General features: G+C 35.9%; 1 protein-coding gene across 3 annotated transcripts in view; it reads left to right on the top strand.

Annotated features, from left to right (window-relative positions):
* The window catches only part of PLCE1 (phospholipase C epsilon 1), a 162505-nt gene that overhangs the window by 25465 nt on the left and 111222 nt on the right, over nucleotides 1–25818 (top strand). For 2 of the 3 annotated variants that reach the window (XM_054204634.1, XM_054204632.1), the window contains exon 1: nucleotides 431–2005. In XM_054204634.1, coding sequence (XP_054060609.1) covers nucleotides 830–2005 — 1176 coding nt within the window. In that variant the 5' untranslated portion in view covers nucleotides 431–829. Of the gene's footprint in view, nucleotides 1–398; nucleotides 2006–25818 lie in introns of those variants that run through there. The other variant, XM_054204633.1, reaches the window with a different exon arrangement.

Below are 25818 nucleotides of genomic sequence, written 5' to 3'. Positions count from 1 at the left end.
AATGATTTTGTTCTTCAAAATGTTTTAACTTATCCTGGCTATGAGTCAGAAAAATTATAGAAAAGACATTTTTCTCTTTGTATGTATCTTGTATGTTCAATTTCAGTGTTAACAGCTTCAGTAAAATTAGTTTTCTGCAGTCACGTAGCTTTCCGTAGTGAAGACAGCTATTTAAATATGTAAAACATGACTGCGATTTACCCAAATTGTGAAATGAGTCTTTAAGAAATTTAAATGTGTATTTTCGAATTCTCTAGCTCTATTATAATTAACTTCTGTTGGTTTGTATTTCTTCTCTTTACATAAAAACAAATAGAATTCTTTCTGTTGTAGTTGTGATTGTAGATTTTGTGCCGTGGATTCTGTTCAATACATGTATTTTTTTCTTTTCTTCACAGAAAACCAGCTTTTTGGATGCCCTATTGGGAGATGTATCTTTAACATGGATTATGTGTTTGGTCGTCTTCTACAGCCCGAGGCAACAGTGTGTGTGCTACATATGATAGAAGAATTAATTGTGCGAAGAGACAAGGCGAATGGCTATGTCACAATAAGAAGCTGGTTTAAAAATGTTTGTATTTCATGCCAGTAATCCAAGGCTGGGAAAGTCTAGTAAGCCGAACAGTTGAAAAAGTTAATTTTTTTTAAAACCCGGTTCAAAAAGAACAAGTAGTCAATGTATATTTTACTGTGTTCCCCGATTATTTAGCATTGAATCTTTTATTACACTGAAATCATGGTGTGAGGATTGGTAGACAACAACGCTCCTCCCCCCCCTCCCCGCCCCTCAATTCCCAACACACATCTAGCAACTAAAGACTGTGTCAAGATGACCTCTGAGGAAATGACAGCTTCTGTTCTTGTCTCTGTGGCACAGGGTAAAGTGATACCTGCTCAGTCAGCTGGAGATGAAAATACTGAAAATGCTTTGGACACCAGTGTTATAAAAAGACATACTGCCAGGCCGGGAAGGCAAACCACACACGCTCTCTCATACTTACACAGACTTGAAGAAGAAAGTCTTCAGGGCTCAGTGCCCAAAATATTCTCTCTGGCCAAAGAACAAGTGACTAATGACAATAGTAATGAAAACTTCTGTGAGAGGAACAGCTCCATCCCTGATTCAGTGGAATTTCTTAACATTAACTGTAACATTGTACCGAAAAGCTACAGGAGTAATATCCCGTGCAGCCAGTTGTATAAATCTTATGATCCTTTAGCAGGGGGAGAGGCATGCCTGGAAACTGGAATTCCTGTTTCACTGGAAAGAGCCATGCTTGCTGAAATTCAGTTGAAAATGAATGGATCTTCGTTAAGAAACCAGACAGCAGTAAATAAGAATGACAGCAATGATACTGATAAAGTGGCCTTTTTTCACTTTCATTGTGCTAGTGAAAGGAACATATCAAAGGCTTTGTGCAGTTTACACAACGGCTTCATTTTGGATGACTGCTTGCAGCCAGTAAGTGTTGGCGATGGTAACACCGCTGGTTCCCCGGCCTGCGCTTGCAGATTAATGGAATTGACAGATAGTTGTGAGAATGAAAATGGGCAGCAGGTATATGAAGACGCTTTAAGGGATAAGTATTTATGTCTGGAAAGAGCACCACGAAAGGTTAAAGTGACATGCTCAGGTCACAACTTTTGTGGAAATAACTTTACTGGAAGAATGCCCTCAAAGCCCTTTCTGAGCCATTTTGAAGACTGTGAAGAAGAGATGGAAGAGGATTTTTTTAGAAACAAAAAGGAACGTTCTACTTTATTAATAAGACGTTTCTGTAAAAATGATAAAGAGGTGAAAAAATCAGTTTATACTGGAACAAGAGCAATTGTTAGGACTTTACCTTCAGGACACATAGGAAACGTTGCTTGGAATTATGTTGAGCAAAGGAGAAACAACAGTGGCTTGAAGTTTTCTAGGATTACAACAGAACAGCTAACTGTAATTCAGTCCTTAATAAAATCGGAATTTAATTCCTTTCTTGAGAAGTCTTTATGGTATGAGGTAAGCTTTTCATAGTGTTGGTTTTTTTGTGGGTTTTTTTTTTTTGGTAAAAGTTTTGATAACCTGGTGACCTTTTCATTAAAAAAAAAAGCCTTCAACTAGCCTTAGTAACACTGAATAGGATGTTTCAATTAACCACGTTAAACCTCATGTTGAACACTGCTTTTTAGAAGAATTTATTTTCATCCTTTAAAATTCATTTGGGTTTAAAATAGGCATGGGGTGAAATGTATAATTTTATATCTGTATAAAATTTATACATACATATGTATGCATATACATATATATATACAAAATGGGGTATATATACATAGATGTATGTGTGTATATATATGTATGTATATATCTTTATATATATTATTTATACATAAGAATGTAATATACCTGTATACAGATATAAAAAATTTATACATATTTTATAGTTTTATTTTTAATAGAAAATGTATATAATATGCATTTATATTTATACATGTATATGTAAAAATAGGTGTACTAATATATATTATAGATATACATTGTTGAATATATATGGCATATAAGTGTATATAAACATTTGATGGATATATTAATGATATAATAATTCCATGGAATAAATTGTATAAAATGATAAGTGGTAGTATTAGATCACGTGAAAAATTTTGTTACTCTAAAAAAGAAAGCATAGTATTTTCCTTAAGTTACCCTTATTTACAATGCTTCTACGCTTGCAAATAACTTTTAAGAAATTACATAATAGTTGAATAACATATAATAATACGCTGATAATGCCCTGTTTTGTATTCTCTTAAATTAGATAATACAAAAAGTTCTAAGTTTAGAACGAAATAATAAATACATAAATTATTATTGTAGAAATGACATAGCACATCCTTAATAAATTGCTTTAAGTAGTAAAAGATTTTCTGTGATGGTAGTAATTAAATAGTTGTCTATGGAATCTGTAAAAGAGATTTTGACCACTGATTCTCAAGGGTTCATCTGAAATGTGACTACTGAGAAAGAAAGGCCAGCAGGATAATCATCAAGAGAAACTCTTTCAAGGAGACTAGTAGAAGAGGTGTTTACTGAGCTTAGCAAAAAAAGGTGGTGTGATTTTTCTCTGCCAAAATGTGTGAATAAGCTCTAGGGAGGGGAAAATAACCAAGGTAAGGATAGTGTGGACAGATAAGCTATTCTTATAAACTAGTCCTGAATAAATGTAGGTTGAAAACTGGAAGAAACTTCTAGCAGTTAGTGCTCAGACTCTGCAACAGCTTTCAGCAGGACTGAAATGGAGGAAAACTTACTTGTATAGAATCATAGAATCATTTAGGTTGGAAAAAACCTTTAAGATCATCAAGTCCAACCGTAAAATTGATTATGAAATTTTGTCAGTGATAATAGAATAGTAGACTTGGTGGCTCAGGAGCTCTGTATGACAATTGTGCCCTCCAGTACTGTCCTCATATCCTTCTAGAAACTGTTATTTTTTCTGTTCAAAGAGTTGATTGAAAAGTTCTACGAACATTTTTGTCAGGTTTTTGCACTAGGTTGCAAAACTTCGTGGCTTCATAATTGTGATATTCACTGTCCTAGTCGGTGGAAGCTCAAACTTGCTGGTACAGAGTGTGGCCTGAGTGGTGCAGAGTCACACCCCTGTGAGGGGATGAATGTGAGCCATGTATTTAACTAATATAGTATCTGCTTAGTACATTCGTATTATCATTAAAATCTTTTTTTAGGGAGGAAAGGGAGACTGTTTTGTAGCCGAGATCTAGCGTAATTTTCATTCATACACATATGAAAAGGGAAGCATGTGTTTAGGTTTCTTCATTAGGCATTTCCAGTTTGACTTGGAGTTCTTTTAACATGCATGCCTGTTTCACTACTTTCCACCACTGCTGCATAATACTGAATGCATAGCATTTCGGGGTGTGAGGGCTTTAATTTGAAGATTTTTATTTTTTTTTTTTTTTAGTACACATAGAAACTCAGAAATAAATGTAATAAATACTCACCGAATAATTACTTAAATAGGAAAACTTCTGTCTATAAATGAACAAAAGATTGACAGGCACAGTAAAGCACTCTGTGTAATTACCGTGCACAGAATGTTTTCCCATGGCCAGAAAAAGCTTCTAAGTCTTTATTCTTCCAAATGGTGACTACAAATATTTTCCTTCTTATCAACCTCTGTATTTAATCTATTTCTGTATAATATGCATTAAGCACTCTTAGCATTATTTTTCTGTTATTTTACAGTCAAATATTATTTCTGTGATAATATTTCTATGTGTTTATGGCTTATTTAGCATTATATATGGTTTTTCCACAAACATAGAAATTAACTCGGTGGATGTGACAAATATATGGACCTGCTGAACATATACACTGGGTTAAAATAATTTAATGAATTATGAGCATTTACAGGAAGCTTTCATGCTAATTATCAAAGGAAGAAGGAGAAAGTAGTAAATGAATGTGGTAATTTGTTCTTTCTTTCCCCTTATCTCACCCTTTGAGCATGCATTCTGTTTGGAACAGCTAAGTGAACAGTAGTTCTGTTCTTCAAGGGGAAAAAAAAGTTGGAGAAATTAAGTTTTCATAGCAGGACTGGTGTAACATGGAACAATAGAGACCTTTATGTTTTAAGTAGGAAAATGTGGGTCTCATTTGTTCATATCCCTTACATAAAAATTCTAGTGCTAATAAAGGAAAGGCACTGAACTGTTGTCTTGAATATTTTTTTCTTTTTTCTTTCCCTGCATAGGAAGGTGGGACTGAGGCTTTGGATTATATAGAAAATACATGAAATTATATATATGTATACACATATATATATGTAATATAGCATATATGATTACTACTTATAGATATTTGTATGCAAATTTAGACTCCTCTACTCTGGATTTAATGTATGTGTTGTATGAAGTGAGAAAATTTTTATGCTGAACATTTTCTCTAATTTTGCTTGTAGTTTTTGCAGCTATATACAGTGCAGTACTTACCCTTGACAAATGGATACATGTAACATGGCCGTTGTATCTATTAATGAGAAATTTGCTTGTCTGTTGGAACAGTGCAAGTCCCTCGCACTGGTACATACCAAAGATGTGAAGATTTGCCACAGAAACAATGAGAGTGGAAGCTTTTGGTGTTGGGTTTGGTTGGCCTGGCAAAACCTATCTACTACTTGGGTTCAGCTCAGCTGCATCATATTAGCAATCTGACTAATTACAAAGTCAGAGTTTCTGGAATCATTGAACCATCTGTGTCTGTGAGATGTTAGGTTCATAATGCTGAAGTATGCTTCTTTTTCTGCGGCATAAGGGTGTTTCTGCAGTAGTTGTAATATAATATGACAAAAGTAGCCAAGTCCACTGTTGACTAAGATACTAAATTTGAGCGGCTCACTAGACTGCTGTGGGGTGATTCTCTCAAACCAGGTAAGTGACCTCAAGATCTCCAGATTACAGCTGCAACAACACAGTTGCAATGTATAATAGCTTAATTCTTTAGTTAAGCTTATTTTGTAGGCGTCAGTACCATCTTTGCTGTGTCATTACATTCCTGATGCCAGTAGTTTGAGCTTTAAGAAGCAAGAATTCTGCTGGCTTGCTTAACTCTGCTCTCATAGAAGTTCGCACACTAATATATCTTCCACTCTTCATAGCTACGAAGGCGCTACTGAACTGCCAAATACTGATGAGGCAACAATGAAAAAAACACTTAATTGCCCCCATGTCTGTTTCCAGATAGCATAATGATTTTATTATAGATTTATCTTGTAGGAGTGTTTAGTAATTAATTTAATGATTTGGTATAGTAGTTCAGCATCTGTTAGCATCAGGTATTTTTTCCATATAGTGTCAATATTATTGATATGATTCATGTGTAAAATCAATGTAATGCAAAGATTTTTGATGATGCATGGCTAATGTAAGGAGTCTCATATTAAGATTTCTTGATTTCCATAAAGTTGAGCTAAAGTAAGTTGGTGGCATCTGTTAACAAACAGTTAAGGAGAGAAAAAAGACTTGGAGGTAAAAAATTTTTATTATCCTTTTTTATTAATATAATATCTAAAATAGTCATCTTGGATAATACTTCTAAAGAAACAGAGCCAGGCACAAGTAGTTTTCTGTTTAATAGATGGTATTTTCCTGAAACTTTTTTTGGTTTAGAATTGATTATTCATTTTGAATGTATTCAGAATTAAAACTAATATTTTGCAATTAATATAAATGTTAATTTTAATTCTGGACCTGTAGAGAGCTCTATTTCCTCCACCTCACTTCCCCCCACCTCTGCCAGAGGTCTATTTGCAGTTCTAGTCAGTGTATCTTTACATTGCGTGCTTTTCTGGCATTTCTGAAAATGCCAGAAATTTTCAGAAACACAGATTGTGTGTTTCACTGTCAGTCATAGAAATAACATCTGCTTTGACTCTTTTGACAACCAGTCGCACCACCTAAGTACAGGAGCACTTTACATCAAATGCTAACATATGTTTATGAACAAAGGAAAGGTTAGTAATGCTATATGTTCAGAAGAACATGGTTTTTTTTTTGTTGCTTTTCTCAGGTGTCAGGTTAATTTAAACCTTTTATTGTCAACATTTTGTCAGAATGAATAGTATAACCCTCTTTTTATCTAGTAATATCTTGGAAGATGCACTTTCCAGTGTATTCCAAGCATAATTTAGATAATGAAGAGGCCTGTGTTTATTCTTAAGAAGTGAAATAAAAACTTGAAAGCCTCTGATTTCCCCTGTGTGCTAATGATAATAATAAGAAGCATGAGTCCTTGCGTATGTGCTGTGTTTCACTCAGATGACTGATCTGGCAGAATAGACACAAAGCTTGTTGGAGTGGCCCCGTGAAATCACCTGGCAATGTGAGTTTTACTAGTGAAGTTATTCTGCCAAACTCTGTGAGATTCACAACCCACGAAGCAGCTTAAAAAATTAAATTCTTACAAGCTTTTATTTCTCTGTTCTTTTTAATTGTTTCTGTAGGAATTTCAGGTCTAGATTTGCTGTGATATCATCTTTCTGTTAGGATTATGTGGTTTTCCCACAGGTTTTTCCTTCTTGCTCCATATTTAAAAAGATGGAATTCTTTAAATGGACTCTTACTCTCTTCCCTTCCAGTTTTGCATGCATATCTAAAATGTAACACTGCTCTTTATGCTATATTTGTAGTTTTACTAAAAAAAAACCCAACCAAACAACATATCCAAAAAACCCGATAGTTTGCAGTTGTTAATTACAGACAGATTTGGGGTTTGAGATATTTTGTTTTTCCACTCGGACATAAAATTCCTAGGCCAACATGCTGAAAAGAATTTGCAGGAAAAATTACATAAAGCAAATAATCTGCAAGTGGTTGGGGGTCTCCTCCACTCTAACAATATTTTTTTTTATCTGACTCTGCATGAATATTTTGCCTGTTACTAATGTTGTCGTGTTTTTATACCTAAAGGTTTATATTCGTATGCTAAAGTAGGTGGTAGGTATGGATGAGCTGGTTTTTGTTCTACCTGGGCCCTGTGTTTCTTGTTTCTTTGCATAACAGTTGCAGTCTTTTGTTTAAAGAAAAAAGTTCATGAGCAAAATTGACTATTCGGAAAAAAAATTAGGGAAGGAAAAGAGAAGCCAAATAGGCATGAAATTATGTTTTCCCTTCAGTAAGTGCCGTAAAAATAAATTGAACTTTGTTAAATGAAGCTCTGTGCTTATATTTGCTTTGGGTTGAGTTACTCTAGTTTTAAAGTCGAGCTTTAAAAATAGAAAATTTACCCTCTGTCTGTAGAAGTAGTCAGTTTTATTACCATAATGTGTGATAGAGATAAATCTCTTAATACTTTGTATTATTTTGTAGTTGCCTCATAGCTTTAACAATTTTGTGCCAAATTATGAACAATAAGTTTTAGCTGTGAGCACACTTAGGTATTCAGAGCCAATAGTGTGGGAGTCTTGGCAAGAGCAATATATTATGCCTTCAGATTTTCCACATTTTCTGACTTTCCTTCTAGTGACTGTTCATTAACTGTAAAGAAGCATGAAGATCTGTTTTAGAAAATCTCCCTGCAGCACATTAAAGAGTTCATTTTAGGGTGTTAGAGTTGGACACTCTTCTAAATTCTTTCTCAGTTGAAACTAAGTTATCTCCATTACCTGTATGAACTGTTGAAAAGTTTGGGTTGTTTACACTGGTATGAGTGAATAAAAACTGTGCCATATAAAGCTCACTCTGTTGGTGAGTGAATAATTAAAATCTAAATTGATGAGATTTCATATACATTTTAATTTGTCGTGCTTTTCTACAGTCTTTCAGGACCTTGTAAAAAGAAGGTTTTTGAAAATGAGATAAGCTTGGGTTGACAGTAATTGGTAGGCAAACATCTTATTGGTATGAAATTTCAAGAAGGACTTAGAGGAAAAGTCTCTACTGTAAAATTGTATTTGCCACAATATCTAAGGCTTTCTCCATGAGGTACGAGGCTATTTGGTTTCTCTATTTGTGAAAAGTGATTTGGTATAGTATGATTATGAGCCTCTGGTCTCGAAGAATTTTGCTTGAAAATACAGACTGGTGACAGCTTAAAAAAAGGAATGCCAATCGAACAGAAAACAGCTGTTGGGTACTGTCCAAGTACGTATGAACTGGAGTATCAGGGGACAGGAGAGCTCTGAGGGTGCTCCCACACCAACCAAAGCTAATAACATCAGTGCAGCAGTTGGAACCAGGGTGACTCAGGGCAGTGTGATGGCATACAGCTTTCATCAGGAATGTCGGAAGTGGGGCAGCCCTGGAAAGATAAACATTCAGCCCTGGCATTTGTAACTACTTTCTTCCTTTTTTTTATTCTTCTAATAATTTCACTAGAAAATTACATAGCTAGAAGCTATTCCTTACCTGCAAAATAAATGTATTGGACAGTGCTCATATTGTCCTGCAAATTGTGTAAAATTTTTTTAATATTTTGAACTGTAACAAGATATGATAATTTTTGAACTGAGGTTAAAGACTCACTTTTGAGATGCACTCGTCAATCCCCTAGCTGAGTATGAGAGAGAAAAATATGTTGGATTGGCTTATGATCGTTCTTACTTATGGATAATATTCCTGTCTTCATCTTCCCATTTCTGTGAAGTTCAGAAAAGTCTTTTCATCACTGGAATTAAAACACTTATTGTAAAAACTTAAGATTTTCTTAGGATAGCAAATACTCAAAGATATATACCTACAGATAAGTTTGCTGTCATAGTATGGGAACGTGCAACTGTAATGAAATGTTTGTTTTTCTCTTGAAATCAGCGCATGCACTTGTTGCAGGCCTCTGACTAATCTAATTAACTCATGTTAAAACAGAAGATTTTTCTTTTCTTTTTTTTTTTTTCCTTAGCTTTTCCAGTAACTGTGATGCCTGTTGACTGTTGCCAACATTTGGACTTTGAATCCACAGTAAAATAATGTGAGCTTCTTTTAAGATGATTAAAAGTTATTCTTATGTACTCTTCATGATTATTTTTATTTTATTCTCCAGATACTGTAAAAATTGCTTTCAATAGATCACAACAGATACAAACCTTCATTAGTAAAGCGTGGGCAGAAACTTTACTAAGGATGCAATATTAGCTGCTCTAGTTTCATGTTACAGCAGTCTTAGTTCTTAAGGTGTTTAGGAATTCCCTTCAAGTATTAGAGAATGGGTGAAATCCTGGCCATATTGTAGTCTATTTAAAGTCTGGGATAAAGTTATTTGGAGGGAGAAAAAGAAGCATGTGCAAAATGGATCTATTGGCTTCGTGGGAACCATAATTTTACATCAAACATTTTAATAGAGACATATGCCAAGCTTATATTAAGCACTTTTAAAACTAGTTTTAAACCAAAAAATCTTGTCTGTATAAATATGCGTAGTGCATATAATTCAGGTGGGATCATTAACTTGATATACAAAACTTCCTTCAGTACCCTTCAGTTGCATAAACTGTTGCTTACTGTTCATGTTACCACACTGGTTGGAAGCCCTACTTCTGGACTTGAATGTGTTGTCCTAGCTGTTTTACAAAGAAGCGATGATCTCATCGCTTCTATAGACTTAGAAGCAGTTACTTATTAGTGAGCTCACTTGGGTTTTTGGAGAAGATAAACTTCTCCCAGACACTCTCCATATGCTGTGGCTAAATTTTCTTTTATCTCAGCAGGCTGAGTAGCTGTGTGCTGTGCTGTAGTCTGCAAGAGAGACATATCCTAAGTTTCCAGTGGTGGAAAAAAAAAGAAAAACTCTTTCCCACCAGTTCCAACTGTTAATATTTGGTAATTTTAGAGTTATATGCATAAAAGCAAAGAAAAAACAAGGTGGGTTTTTTTTAATGTATGTAGTCAATCAACACTGAAATACTTCTAGGCTGAATAAAGGTATGAATGATAATTCTGAATAGTTTATCTTTCAGCAAAAACTTAACAATGTATCTCAGCCATGAATTGTTCTAGATGTGATTGTGAGTTGGATCAAGAAAGAGACCCCTGAGAGAAAACTGTCGTCAATGATCTCTGTTTTAAATTAGGAATTTATCTGGAGTAACTTTGCAGAGTTAAAGCATCATGCTACAAACTTGAGGCCGTTCTGACCCTGTGCATATGTAAGATATTTTACTTTATATGAGCACATTATGGTTGCCGTGGCAACCATAGCATTGGACTTCCTGTCTGTTTACAGTCTTGGCATTGCAGTAGGTGGCTAATGTGTGTAAATGTAAATGTACATATTTTAAAGGAAAAAAATATTATTTCATGAACATTCATAATATTTCCTTTTTATGAAATTAACTTGTGTTCTGGCTCACCAATGTGTCCTTTTCAAACTTACCTTACTTAAATGCAGTCAGGGAGAACTTCAGGAGTGCAAAATCTTTTGCTACATGAAGATTTCATTGTCATCTAGTGATTTGCCGTCAGCATAAAGGAGGCTTTGGTTTATTAACACCAAGTCACTCAACGGGTTCAGGCTGTAGAAAAGATAGGTAGAAGTTATCAACAAGCAGGAAATACAATATGGATCATATTTAAAACACGGCATATTAATTTTCTTATTCTCTGGCAGTCCAGAAATAGAGTTTTTCTGTTTCTTTCCTTTTTTTTTTTCCTTTATCCAACAGGTCGGAGATGGACTTCTATAATGATTTGAATGCTTCCTTTGAGCAACAAAGTTCTTTAGGCTTTCATCTTTAGCAGGCATTTGTGAATCATTGCATATTTAGTTTTGCTTGCACAGTGTTTCTTTGCCATTGGTTTGGACAAACTGCAAATCCAGCCTTTGTAAATGATGATGACCAGATTTGAGTAACTTTTTCTGGTTTTGAACACATTTCTCATCACACTTTAGCTTTGACCAGCTGTTTCCTGTTTTTCCTCCCAGTGGTTTAGCTGCTGAGGAGATAAATGCATCAATGGTTTGTTTCAGAATTAAAATTACCTTTATAAAATGATGGAATATTAAAACAAATAAGTTGGACACCATTACAAGTAAAGTTATGATGAAATTCAGAAGATGAAGTATTGTTTGCTGTACTTAGATCTTTCACTGATTACAAAGCTTTTGCTACACAGAGAGCTCTTTTGATAGAAGAAAATTATTCCAGCATCGGAAACACCAGGGTGAAGCTTTGTGTGGGGAATTTGGGGGTGTGTGATGGAATTTTTTAAGCAGTTCCGAATTTTTGTGTTCATATGAGAATATTTTGATTTATTTGATCTATGATCTACACAATGACCAGACTGTTACATCATATTTGTCCTGTTCAACCTCCCTCTCCCTGGTTTTTGGACTGATTTGGATACAGGATGTGTTCTTTATTGTAATCATACAAACTATTTAGGAATTTTAGAACTGAGTTTGTGTATGTATTTTTGCAGAATAAAGCAGGGCAGTTTAGCAGGGAAGACAGGGAAGAGTTGGTATATATCCTGGTCTATTAGGACTGGATCGTGCAGTACACGTTATTTCTTTTTGTTCATGGTAAACTTACTCCACATACACACAGAGAGCAGCTACGTTTTGTCCTGGCTTCAGACATCTTTCTTCAGGACCTTTAAATGAGTTATTTACTAACTTGAAAGGTGTTCACGTAAATAGTAATGAAAATATTGCCCTCTGTCTCCAGAACTGAGGTTGTCACTATGTTGCATTGTGGAAGGATCGCTTGTTGTCCCTTCTTTTTTCAATCCTAGTGCAGCAGGCTGTTCTGTGGAATCTAGTGTCACCTGTCCCTTGCTCTGCTTTAGTCCTCCCTGTGACCTAAGCGGTCAGATCTTATGTAGCCTCTGGCACGACAGAAAAGTACACAATCAGAGACAGTTAATAGCATGTCAACTCCCATGGCCAGTGATCCTCCCTGGATTGAGGGGTTTAAATATTCCTTACCTGTTAGGTCACTGAACTTTTTATCAACAAGTAGCAGAGGAAGAGCTGGGGTTTTGTCTGTGGTGAAGGTCCCAGCTCCAGAACCTTAGAGCATGTGTTTGCTCCCCTGGACAAGGTGCGGTATCGCTCAACTATTTTTCATCTTTACCCGTTTATAAGCCTTATCCCATACCGTTTTTAGGGCCCCACAGATTTCTACAAATGCCAGCCTTAATAGCATTTACCTCAGGGTATGGTCCAGCTGTTGACGTTTGAAAGAGATTGACTCCTGCAACTTGCGCTGCCTTCATTTCCCTATGGCTTTTCCAGGCTCCTTCTCTACAGGTTCCTTTTGGTAGATGACTCCAAGATCTGCTCTCTCTTATTCTAGGCTTCCTGAACTCGGAAGTCTCTGTGGTGTTTCTCATTAAATTCTGTCAGGAGTGTTCCCCTCCCCACCTTGAATACTCTAGTTTTTTTATAACTCCTCCTAAGTAGTTTTGCTCTTCTTACTTCAAGCCTATCAGTAGCTGTCTGTTCTTGTTCCTTAGTGCCTTTCTTGAACTTACCTTCAGCTTGCTTACTATTCCCCAGGCTGGTGGTCTTTATGGACCTTCCTTTATCCTTCAGTCTTATGTAGAGAACAGACTTCCCAATACATTTCCCTTTAGTTCTCTACTACTAGATAGTATTTTTTCATAATATTCACAAGCTACTCTTCAGACAAGTCTAATAGTTAAGGCTGAAGTTCCGTCTTCATGCAATTGTGTGGTCTTAATGGGCACTCCTGCTTCTATTAGTCTTACATCAGCTTTCTTGAGCTCATACAAATTTATATGTGGCAACTCTACCATTTATAGCTGTTATATGTCATTTTTAGCTCTTTTTGGTCCTCTTCCTTTCCATGTTCTTTTTGGAGAATTTTTTTCAGTGAAGTTAGTAAACAGCATTTAAACTTCACATTGGATGATTGATATGCACATGGTTGTAGTATTACACTTTTAGACTGAAATTGGCTTTCCAAAAGAGCTGGTATTTTTGGCTGAAGTTAAATGTCCATTTCATCAAACTATCATAGAGAATAGTACACTTGTAACTTTTTTCCTGTTGTACTCATCAGGAAAAAAGAGGTATTTGCTAATTAGTATTTATATTAGGCATTAATGACCAGATTCCTCTGATCATTGCTTAATTTTAATATCTCCAGTCTGCAAAGAAACACAAGGAAAATGACAGCCAAGATGAAAGCAGATTCACAGGAAATATCCATGTGGTTGTGACTCGGTGGATCCAAGAGAACAAAAACCGAAAAAAACCCTTTTTCATTAAGTAAAAGAAGTGGAAATCGATTTAGCAGTACTGGGCAGAATTTGCTAATGAGATATGAAAGGTAGTTAACAGAAAGAACTAGTGAAAAGGAGCCAGTGTTCTATGAAAAACTTGGAAGGAAAATAAAAGAGATAGTTGACAAAGAGTCCTTTGAGTTTTGGAACTTTAAAAATGTAGAGAGCAAACAAAATAATCTTCTTTCTAAACCTGACCAGAACTAAAGGTTTTACTGTTTTCCTGTGGAACTAAGACATATGTAAACCAGTGCTAATACTATTGTGATGGTTATGTACAAAGGTTGCACTTGAAGCAGAAATATAAAGAAAATTAAAAGAATTTGGAGAGAGATTGTTAGTAATCATTTGATTTCTAAACCATTATGAACTGAGGCACTCTGGCAAGGCTTGATGCGATGAAGCCAAGCATGTATGGCAAGGCTCAGTAGTTGGGCTATTTTGCTAGCTTCTTGGGTTTTTAATTAGATGATGTTTTATCGTGGTTTGTTTTGTTTTTTTTTTTCCGGGAATATTTTCTGCTATGGAAAGTATCTGATGAAAAGAACATGCTTTTTTTAAAATGGTGGTTGCTTTAAAAAATTCAAATCTGCAAGCAGAGATTCAAATTCTTATCTGGGCAACGAATGAAATTAAATAATGAAGTAGAATGAAACTTAATTTTGGAAAGCTTAGGATAACAAAATTTCTTAGAAGTCTAAGATGAGGCATATCAGAAAATTCAACGCTGCTATTGATATCTGGAGTCTCCGTGTTTTCCAGAGCCTTAGACTTCCACCTCTCTCCCAGAGAGGAGGGGCAGAGCTCCCAAATTTATCTTGCTCATGTATTACCTTTATTGTGATAGCAGCAATACTTTACATGTGCACATGCAAGAAGAGTTGTTTTGTTGCTTAGGTGACATTTGTGTATAATTAATAGTATGTGCACCACAGCTTGTAAATCCATGACTGAGTCCATGATTTAGCTGGATCAAATTTTGTAGTTTTTGACTGAGATGAGATATGTGCTTCAAGTTCTGTTGATAAATACTATGTTGGCCCAAATCTAAAACAGTCCAGATCGTAAGTTGATTTTGTTTTTTTGAGAACAGAAAAAAAAAAGTTGACATTAAATGTCATTTTAAAAAAGAAATAAAAATGAAAAGCCTCATAAGCATTGTATCATCACCCTGTAGTCTACCTTATTCCTCTGCCTCAGCCATGTCCATATTGTCCTGTTTCATTGCCTCCCCCTCCTCTGCCCTACAACCTGCAGTGTAGGGAACTTTGAACTTCAGATTTTAAACTGTTGCCACCTTCGCTATGGTCCTCTTGTTAGGCATGCTGGTTTCTTTCAACGCTGTGGCCTGAGGGCATTTAAGCCCAGGGTCCAACCCCGCTAAAACTATGGTTTGCTGAAACCTTGCTGACCTGGGCGGAATTGTTGCAGGGGCTCACACACCCTCCACTTCCACCATTTTATGTCCAGATTTAAAGTGGGGGGAAAAGGAAACTCTGTTCCTTCTGTTAGCATACCTGAGCTGCTTATCTCTTAGGCTTGTCCTGAATCACATCCTAGAGTTTCTGTCTGTGCTGTTTGTGGCTGTGTCAGCTCCAGCTGCTTGGGAGGGAATCCCACAGCTATACCAGGGATCTGGAGCAGCTGCAGCTGCTGGGTGGGCAGGGGCCGGATGGCACAGTCTACCTGCAGGGTAGTAAAACAAGTTCAAGTTTTCCAAATATTTATTTTTGAAAAAACCCTTGCCATGTTTTTAGGCCAAAATGTTAAGACATTAATGTCTTCAGGACCCCTTAAATCTGGGAAACAACTTCTTAATGAATTGTCAAGGTTACTGTTATGGGACAATAAGTAGTTTGGGGTGTATTGGTCTAGAATAGATTAATCATTACTGTGTAACATCGAAAGCCGTATTCTTTTTTCTTCTAGGTATTTGCCTTATTATGATTTTTTTTCCAAGAAAAGTGCATAAAATGAAAAATAGATTAAGCACTGACAATTTATTAACTGGAAATTTGAAACCACACGGTTTTTGTAAGACGGCAGAGTGCTGTTGCCAGTCAATGTTCTGCAGTTTTAATTCTTGTACTTTTCTAATTTTTAACTTGCATATTGTATAAGCAAGCACTACGAACAAGTCACCGATACCACTTTTTGTCTAGTACAGAGCATCTGCTTATTGAATAACATTAACTGATTTTTCTCTTTAATCTGGTCCTCTGTGGCTAGAGGATCTCCTTATTAGTATGTCTGCTAGCACACGTGGTCCAGCTGTTGATCCTCCACATTTATTAACAAAAGATCTAGGTAAGAACAAAGGGCGTAAAAGAAATTCTGTTTTGTGTTTCCTGCCCGAGTCAAGTTTGACCTGTAGCACTTGCTTGGATCAAATGGCTCTAGGACCATGAGGCTTTGTAGATCCCTGGCTCAAAGGCTGGCCTATTTCCTAATTGTTGCAAGTTGCTACTGTCCTGCCAGCTGTTGACGTGATGTCTAACATGGTGCCTTTGTTTTGGCCAAATACTGTGGACAGATGCAAATGATCTGACTGACATCAGTCCAAGAAAGAAGCATGGACGTTTGAACTATTCTTTATCAGAGATGATCCCCCAAAACAGGAGGGAGACAGGGTGAGAAAGCTTTGTTTATACAGTAACTCTCATTATGCTTTTTTGAAGGTAGCATTCACACTTTAGTACTATTCAAAAAAAGTTATGGCCAAAACTTTTAAATACAGGCATTTAAACCAGACACCAAAAAATCATGATTAGTCTACTGGATAAAACTATCATGATTTTAGAGATGCTGAATGCCTTGTATTTCTTATAATCAGACCAGCAACATTTAGAAGTCTTATGAATTTACAGGTTTGATTTCAGGAGTCCAATTGGAAAATCTGGGCCTAAATTCCACTGAAACACGCTGTGAAAGTGTTTACAAGTTTTGTGTCTGTTTGACTACAATATCTGCATAACTGTCATGACTGATTTCCACTTAGACCTGGTTTGCATACCTATGTACATGCACACACACAAGAAATATGTATTCAGATCATAAGTAAGTGTGAATATCTGATACAATATCCATAATGATAAAATCTTTGTCTTGCTGCAGTTCTTTCAGCAATACAATTTCATTAGAGAACCTGGACAAACTATAGTGGTAGGAGAATCCTTATACTATATTTATGCTGACCCAAATCTCTGCAAGGATCGTTTTACAGGTATAACTTTCCTGATAGAACTGTATTAGCATCTCCTTGCTAGGAGAGAAAAGGCTAAGGTTTCAAAACAGCTGATAGATGACTATTGGTACTGTAAGTGTGGAAATTCATTCCTTTTTCCATACCTTGATTACAGCACGTATCTATTCATTTGTTGAAACTGTATAAATTCTGAACTATTACTGAAATTTGTACATTAGAAGAAAAAGAATCAGGAAAAGTCTAATCTTCACCCATATGACTGAAGTTTGACTATATTTGAAACAAAATGTGAGGCATATGCCATCTGGTGGACAGAATTATTCATACAGTTTTATTGGTAATCTTGATATATTTAACAAGCAGCTTTTATTAATGTTTTAAGTCAATTTCTGTTCCTTGCTGCATTGTCACTTTTAATTGGCATTGTGTCCTGGTCTCAGGCCAGTTTGGGCAAAACCACGACAGATTGGTGGATATTTCTTCGGTCAGAAGGGAAAAAAAATCTGAAAACTGGATTCAAGACAAAACTTGGCTTTGGCGTATGATTAGTGAACTGAATGATTGGAAGAAAACCCCCAAAACCCAAATGGAAAAGTAACTATTTTCCCCCACTTCAAATACTAATTCTAAAGGCTTAAAAATGTGTGCCAGTTAGTCAAAGATCGTCTCTGATACACCTTTCTCAAGCCCCTGCCTTATTGCAAACTATGATCAGTTTGACATGGTCTTTGCAGAAAGACTGGATATTGCTGTATGTCTGCACTGACGTAGCAGGTGAGACACGAGTAGCCTTTCAGAGCCCGTGGGCTCATGTCATACAGCAGCTTTCAGGTTCCTTTGCCTGCAGGTCAGAATTGCTTTTTGCCAGACATTCGGGGCACGGTTTCATCAAGTACCATTTTGTACAGAAAGTTACACTTTTAAAAATGTTAGACTGCTAGTAGATGTGAATGTAGACATGACTTGGGTATTTCAAAAACCTAGATTAGGCAGATACCGTAAAGAGTGTGGCCATTGTTAAGTATTTCTCTTTTCACACAATGGTGCATGACTTCAGGATATATGTTTCAGGGTAGTTTACATAGTAGACAGTGTGGGATAAGAAGCGGAGCGGTCAATGTATATTGATTCTGGTAGAAAAATTCTGTTGTGTTGGTGGATAGTTCTTATTCTTTGCTCTTTTAGTGGACGTGGAGGAATCTAACATCCTGTTATTTACTGGAAGACTGATATTGCAGCTCCCTCATTTTTTCTTTAGACCGATCAAACATAATATAATAAATTTTTTTTCTAAACTTATTCTTAGCCTATTAGAAAAAGAATTGAAGAAGTACTTCATAATGTCTTTCGTATGGTGATTTACTATGGCTTGGATCAAATAAAAGCAAGTTTGTGCTTATAGTCTGAAAAGGAATGATTTATTAAATACATTGTAATCAATGCATGTGTGAAATGGAATTGTCATCACCATGTTATGTCATCGTTCCATTAGCTAATGTAATGGCAAGGAGAAAGCTGAAATACAACACAACGGAAAAAACAGGTAATGCTATTGCTTCCACATGCTCCTGATTTCACAGAGCCAGTTCAGGTGTCTGCACTGTGCTGCACCACATTCCTAGCTCTGAACGTTTATTAGTTCAGTCATGGTGCACAAACAAGATGGAGATTTAATTGCACATGGAAGCATTCATGGTTTGTTTTATTACTGGAAGCAACTGGCTACTTTAGAAGTATTTAAAAAGATTCTTTTTGACAGTAAATTTACTTACAGTAGACTCAACAGACTTATTATATGTGACTCCAAACTTCATGGCTCTGTTATTCTTCTCGTAACTAATTTATTTCTCAACATTAGAAGACAAATAATGTTTAAAAATCCAGAAGAACAAGTGTTCACATTATTTGCAAAATTACAGTTGAAATGTTTTTGCACTGTAGTATAACAGAGCTTCTTTTTGAACTAAGCTGCTTTGGCACTTTTCTGTGTCGAATATTTCATGAAGGAACAGCATGTACAAGCTCACCCCGCTTTTAACTGTTTGACTGATGGGGAAGCACACGTTCAGTAGAGCATTGCTAAAATGGCTGCAGGTTTATACCTCTTCACATGGTCCTGTATTCTTTCAGAAACATCTGTATGCTACATTGGGAGTAAATTATCTGGTTTATGCTATGAATCCTACTGTGTCTAAAATGTTTTATATTATTATTTACTCTCACAGCACTTCAAAATGTTCAACAAACACTGGTGTCTAAAGTTGCTTTGAAAAGATCCTTTCCCATCAATTTTTTAAGCGTTTTCCACATGCTGCTGTTGTCTGCCCATGAAATGCTGAATAACTCCTGCCACGTTATATTAAAAAAAAAAAAAAAAGTGTTTTTACCAACCTGATTGAATGATGGTCAGTCAAAAGGAGAAATATAAGTGACTTTAGGCCCCAAACAGGCCAAGAGATTAAAAAAAAAAGAATAAAGAGGGAGTAGATATGCTTTCCTAATGTTCAGTGGGGAGCGGGGAAGGAAGTGTTTTTATGGTGTTTAAAAGGTATTCAAGGATTCCTCCAGGGAATTTGTGCTGAAGCCCTCCTCCACTTTCATTGGAAAAGCTGGCCAGAAATGTTCTGGTTTTCATTTCCAACTTAAGAGCACAGTAAGGGGAGGCAGGTTGTTTTCCGCCCTATGGGACCAAGCAGAAGAATTAGGTCTTTATGATGTCATGTAGGTCAATTTGTCTAGATCCCACTTTTGATTTAGAAGAATACGGTCCATGATACGTATGTCAAACCTTACTTTTCTGGGATTTTTTTTCCCCCTTTACCAGTGTGATAGTCCTCATAAAATGGTTTAAAGTTGGGATTTGGTGTTTTGCTGGCTTTGTTCTACAGACCAGACAAAATAATGTTTCCCTGAGGTGAATTTGCCCATCATGGAGCCAGCCTCCCTGGCTTTTTGTGCTTATATGGCTTGAACAGAGATATTTTCTCTTGGATAGTCTTATGTCCTGACAGTTAGGTTTATATGAATATAAACAAAAAGAAGACTTATCCCGAGCAAATTATCTGAATATAAAAGATTTATTCAATTTGCTTTGTTTTGTTGCTTAGAATGTCCTCTGTGTTCACATATATATTTGAAAAACATTTTAAAATCTGTATTTATGAAAATGTTGCTCTTGGCAAAATGATGAAAAGAAACATTTTTTTCATGTAAAGAACACTAAATAAGATTACATAAAAGAAAAATTTAAAATTAAATTCTTTTTTTTTTCTCATCTTCACTGCTAAGCATTTCAAACAAGTTTAGGCTTTAAAATCAAAATATTTACAAAAAGTTAGTCAAGCCTCAATACAGCCTGTGAATTTCAAAAAACATTGGAATATCACTCCTTAAAGTCTTTACTAGCAGATTTTAAAATGTTGGATATCAGATTCCTTGCTGCAAAAACCTGATTGCCCATTTTACTTTCTACTAATTGAATAAGATTGTGGGCAAAGCTTTTCTGCTTGTTTGTACCATTGTCATGGCTATAGAAAACAACTTTCCCACCAGTAGGTGGAATCAGATGTGAATCTTAACTATTAAACACTGTGTATCTGTGTTTTCTAATCTGGCCAAACGAAGTCATCTGAATAGCTTCAGTTTTGAAGTTCGCAAATAATAGCAGCTTTCTAAAAAACATTCAGCTCAGAAGAATACAAATTAGGTTGATATAAAGTTAGCATTTATATTTAAGAATAGTGTGGCTTTGATACTGGTTCCCTGTGTGTGCTTTTGGAGAGTACTCCTGGATGGGTTAAAAATGTTCTATTATTACATGATGTTTACCACTGTCAGACTTTAAAACTTTCTCCTGCGTGTCTTCTTACAATCATGTTCTGGTATTTTTGCATTGTCTGAGTGACAGACTGTCTGAGTGAAAGAAAATCCTGTTATTTGTTAATATCCATAGCAGTCCAGTAGGCAGTTTCTTCTGGGCAACTTTTTTTTTTTTTTCCATAGAAATGTAGAACTAAAATCTTCGAGCTACAAATAATGACCTATATGATGCAAAAAATAAGGTGCCAAAACTTAGGAACACTGGAAGTTAGAAGTTACAGGTTTTCCTTCAGACTCTTCCTTTGAATAGTTCTTATTTTGGAGATGTCTTTTACATACTCATATTCTCCACTTCTGCTGTGTTTGTAAAACTGTAGTAGTATTATGTACTGATTTTGGGGTATAGTTTTTCCCTCCTGGGCATTTTGGAAAGTAAGAGAAAAATTCACCTACTCAGTAAAACTTTTCAATAAAATCTAGAAATCTGTAATTAGACAGGAAAAAAAATATTATGGTCTTTAGTGATGGACATTTCTGTCAAGGCTTTAACACAGACTTTCCAGTTGGTCTTTGTCAGGTATAAAAAGTGCAAGCTAGGCTTCAGTCTGTTTTTCTGAATTCTTCTAAAATGGTCTCCTGAATTTTTGTCTTCCTTCTTCTTTACCAGTAATTTTATGAGCTGGAGAGTTCCCATTTGTGTTCTTGGAGGAAATAATTTTTCATGGAAATGTTTTTCTCCTTTCACCGAGGAGGCGCTTTCCAGGGATGGTTTGGATCAAATCATACAGAATATTTGTGATGAAAAGCATAAGTTGCTGGAGCTCACACACAAAGCATAGCTCATACTTTCTCAGTGAAAGGACTGGAGTACTTAACGTATTGCAAATGCATGTCTTGGTACAGACACAGGTTCCAAAATGTCTAAGAAGCTAAAGCCCTTTGGGACAAACTTACACAGACAAATTTCATGAAAGGTACGTGGGAGAACTCGTAACACCAGAGTTCTGCATCTGGGTTTTTCTGCTTTGGGACAGACTTGGCAAGCAGACCAAAGAGGATATGTTGGATGTTGTCTTAATTTTCTTTTTTTTTTTTTCTTCTTCCCCCAAGCCGTATGCTGTAATACAGTTCCTTGCAGATATGTGCTCTCCCCAGTTCCATTCATACAGAGAAGCAGAAAGCTAATGAGATGCGTATTTAATGATTTGTAGGAAATATGGAGTTTTCTTCCATGCTATAACACAAATTTTCTGCTCTTAATGGTGTCAAAGAAGGTCACTGTGAAATTAAAGCTATTTTAGAAATGACAGGCTGTTAATTAAGAGGTCATATAGTCAGTCTTCTGCAGAGATGGTTTGTTCTCTTTGGAAGGAGAACAAAGTTGAGCAATAGTGCACCTTCACCTTTTTGTCAAGAAAATCCTGCAGCTGGGGAGAATGTCATCTTCTGCTAAAGCAGGTTGCATCATTTATGCCTCATGTGCTGACACAATAAACTCTAAACTGTTATCCCTCAGGCATTTTGCAGTGGTTTGTTTACCTAAAATTTCTTGACATTATTGAGAAAACATAGCTTTTGTTCCTTGGACTGCAAGAACAACAAATAACAAAAAAGCTGTTGATGTGGGTTGGAGGGAACAATGCTGTTCATCTGTTGGATTCCACAGATGAGTGGAATCTCTTGTAAATCTTCTCATGCTATTAGGTCTGTATGTTGTGGCACTGAAAAATACATGAAAAGTGTATTGGACGGGTTTTCTTGCTAAGCCTGTGCTAAGACTAAGTGAGCTAAGGATGTCTTACTGGTGCCTGACTCCTGACCGGCTCAGGCATGTCAATACTTGCCTTGTGTCCTGCATACGACACTTGGAGTTCCTGATGAGATCTTAGAAACAGCTCAGGCCTGAAAACATAAATGGGTGTAGGCTTGTCAACCTTCTTCTCCCAGTCTTTCCTTTTTTTTTTTTTTTTTTGTTTTGTTTAGGGAGGCATTTCAGGGTGCTGTGAATTTAGTTAGTTCGACAAGCCTGTTTGTGTAGAAAAGAATATTTTCAGGACCACGGGGACATGATGATCTTAAATTCAACTGATAGAGAGCATTACCAAACTATACATGGAATTTAGATAGTGTTTTGTTCTTCTGCACAAACCATAAGTCCCCAAAGAGGAAAGAGAATTTCATTGTTTATCTGCCAGAAGCGCACTTAAATTGTATTTGAACAAATCTGTTAGATTTTTCTTTTGTTGAGACTGCCAAGAAGAGATTGGCTGTCTTGAAGTATTTCTTTGCATAGTGGATCATGCTGCACATTAAAGAAGCTTAAAAGAGTAAAGCAGTTTCTGTACTAGATGGTATCAGGGTTCACACTGTTTGGATAATGACGTGGTCATAGGCACTTAGAATGAAGATTTTATTAGGGACTCCAGGAGTTAGGAATTTTCAGTTCAAATTACTTCTTTTGCTTTGTTCTAAATTTTCAAAGAACGCTTTTGCAGCGATTGTAGAGTAGTAGTTATGAAAGAATGTGAACCTTAGTGGCATGTAATATATAAGTAAAGCTACAGATTCTAGAACTGCTTAGCTAAATCCATTGCATGTTTTTAAGCCCTTATTTTTTACTTTAGTCGTGTTTCTTATCGATTACCTTTTTCAAAGCCATTTTGCTAACAAATGTCCTTTAATGTCCTTTTTGTCCTTTTGAATGTCCATAGACTTGAAAATGTCAATAGTTTATGAACTAAATGCCCATAGATGTTTGCCAACAAACTTCATATTTATCTTGGAATAAGTTCTCTTGTAGTTAAGAAAAGCAATTAAAAGTGCTAATCGAGACTTTATTATATTCCCTAGTTGCTTAATTCAGAATGATTGTTGTTCCCCTGCTTTACAGTGGAAATAGAAGCTGCTGCTGGGACTAGAATGATTATAGTAAAGATGGGTATCTCTTCATTAGTATCTCCCATGTAAGAGCGGGGCTACCTATTATTGAAGAAAGTGGTTTCAATGAAATGAACAGACTTGTCATGTAAGATGTCCATTTTCTAGATATTAGCAGGTAGCACATCTGTAGGCATTTCTCTCTGTTCCAGTAAAACATTTGGCAGGCCAGCTAAGGAAGAATAAATAGGTGGTTTTTATAACTTGTAGATGCAACACACGTATAATAATAGGGGATTTCTTTGAGGAGCTCATCTGTGCTGCAAACCTCAGTGTGCTTGGAAGTGTATCCAACATGTTTTCTGTGGGAGAAATATCTTTAAATATTTTTATGAGATGTCCCTATCAAAGATTCTCGATTTTGACAGACGCCTCTCAACAGAGTTAATCAGTAGCCAGAAAACAGAAAGTGGAGTGTATCTACCTACTACGTTGTTGCTCTGCCTAGAAACACGCTCATCATTTGGCATAAAGTAGGCAAAGGAGATACTACAACTATCGCTTTCATTGATTACCCGCACAGACTCTCCTTCCAGTATACTTTTTATGTTGCTCTTTTGCTCAAATGTCATTGATCGATCCCTATTTCCAAATAATGTAATGAAATTGGTGTATGTGGAAGAGGTGTTTACCCTGTCTTTTCATGCTTGGGAATTCCATGTAAAGATTTCTGTCAGTATTGATACCATGAAAAAGGGTTGTATTCTAAACACAAATCCTTATAGGAAGAAAGAGCCAAATTTAAGAACATCTAGTAGTCTTGCTTTGTCAAGCAAAAGTACTTTTTCCCTGAAGATAATGGGTAAGAAATTTCTTCTGGCTTCCAGCACTTGAGGAAATAAACCACAAATTTGTATTAGAGAATTTTGGGTACCAAAGCAGGTGTAATAATGTCAAGGCAATACCGGAAAATCAGTGATTAGAAATAGACAAATTATTTTTTCTAAAGAACAGTTCTCCACAGGTAGTTGTATGATATTTCATTATTTTTAAAAGTAAACATTCTGTAGAAAAACAGATAGAATGCATTCCAGAAGGTCTTTTTCAACAAAAACATGCATGTGAAATTTTCTTTCAGTTCTGGAACAGTGAGAAAACTGTATTGCAATGCCAGGTCCTACAGTACTTAAAATGGCTGTAAAGTACTGATCTTTGGAGTGTTTAATGACAAGGTTTTGTGAATTTTTTTTTCTTAACTCAGCTATTTCCTGCTATTTTTAGATTACTTTCTAGGTGACATCTTATATTTAATAATGATAGTCCTGATAAGTACTGTTAGTACAATAATATTAAAACATTTGTTACAGTTTTTTCAGAAATCATTGCCTCTGTTTTCTGTGGATAGGAGAAGTCATGAACAATGGTCTCTGCCAGGTACCCCTTGCTGTCTGTTAATTATTGTAAGAGACACTGAAGGAAGCTCTCAGGTTTTACTGCTAGGTGGATGTTTTGCATGTTATTTACTTTCCCGACACGCTTGCGTGCAACTGTAGCTTATCTTTTCATAGTTCTTGTTCTGTGTTAGTTTTTCCATAACTTTAAGGTAAAGTATTTTAAGGACTGTAAGGGGCAAGTCATGTTATTTAAAATATCTTTTCAGAAGATAGGCAACTGTCACATTTACTGCAGTTTTTCTGCTACTCAATGGCTCTCCTACTTTTACCTTTATCATCGTTACCTTTATCACACATTTCTTCTTTTTTTTCTTCCGTTACTTGTTATTCTCACCTATCATTGCTTTTCAATCAGTGTTTGTCCACCAATGAAGTTATTCAAGAATAGTATTTGAGGGTAAACTAAATAGTAACAAGGCCCACTTTTGAGATAAAGTTACCCAGGTTACCAGATATGGATTTATTCAAGTTTATTTGAAGTGTGACCCACTTTAAGGAGTCTTCCTTAGGAGTGTAAGGCCATCAAGCCACAAAATACCCGGTGTGCTGTAGTATATCCATGTTGGCTCCTTAATCTGTACTTTAATCTTGAAGAAAATGGTTTTGTAAGGCAGTTTATTTCAGTTCCTGCAATACACAAAATTCTCTTTCATCCACTTTTTGTTCCTCTGCGACCCTCTTAAAGTGGCATACAATCACCCTTGGAATTTTTAGGTTTGCAAA

The sequence above is a fragment of the Rissa tridactyla genome, chromosome 6 (genome assembly GCF_028500815.1).
Source record: "Rissa tridactyla isolate bRisTri1 chromosome 6, bRisTri1.patW.cur.20221130, whole genome shotgun sequence".
In the NCBI taxonomy this organism is placed as follows: domain Eukaryota; kingdom Metazoa; phylum Chordata; class Aves; order Charadriiformes; family Laridae; genus Rissa; species Rissa tridactyla.
The sequence above is the reverse complement of the archived record's forward strand: the minus strand, read 5'-3'. Positions and strand labels throughout refer to the sequence as shown.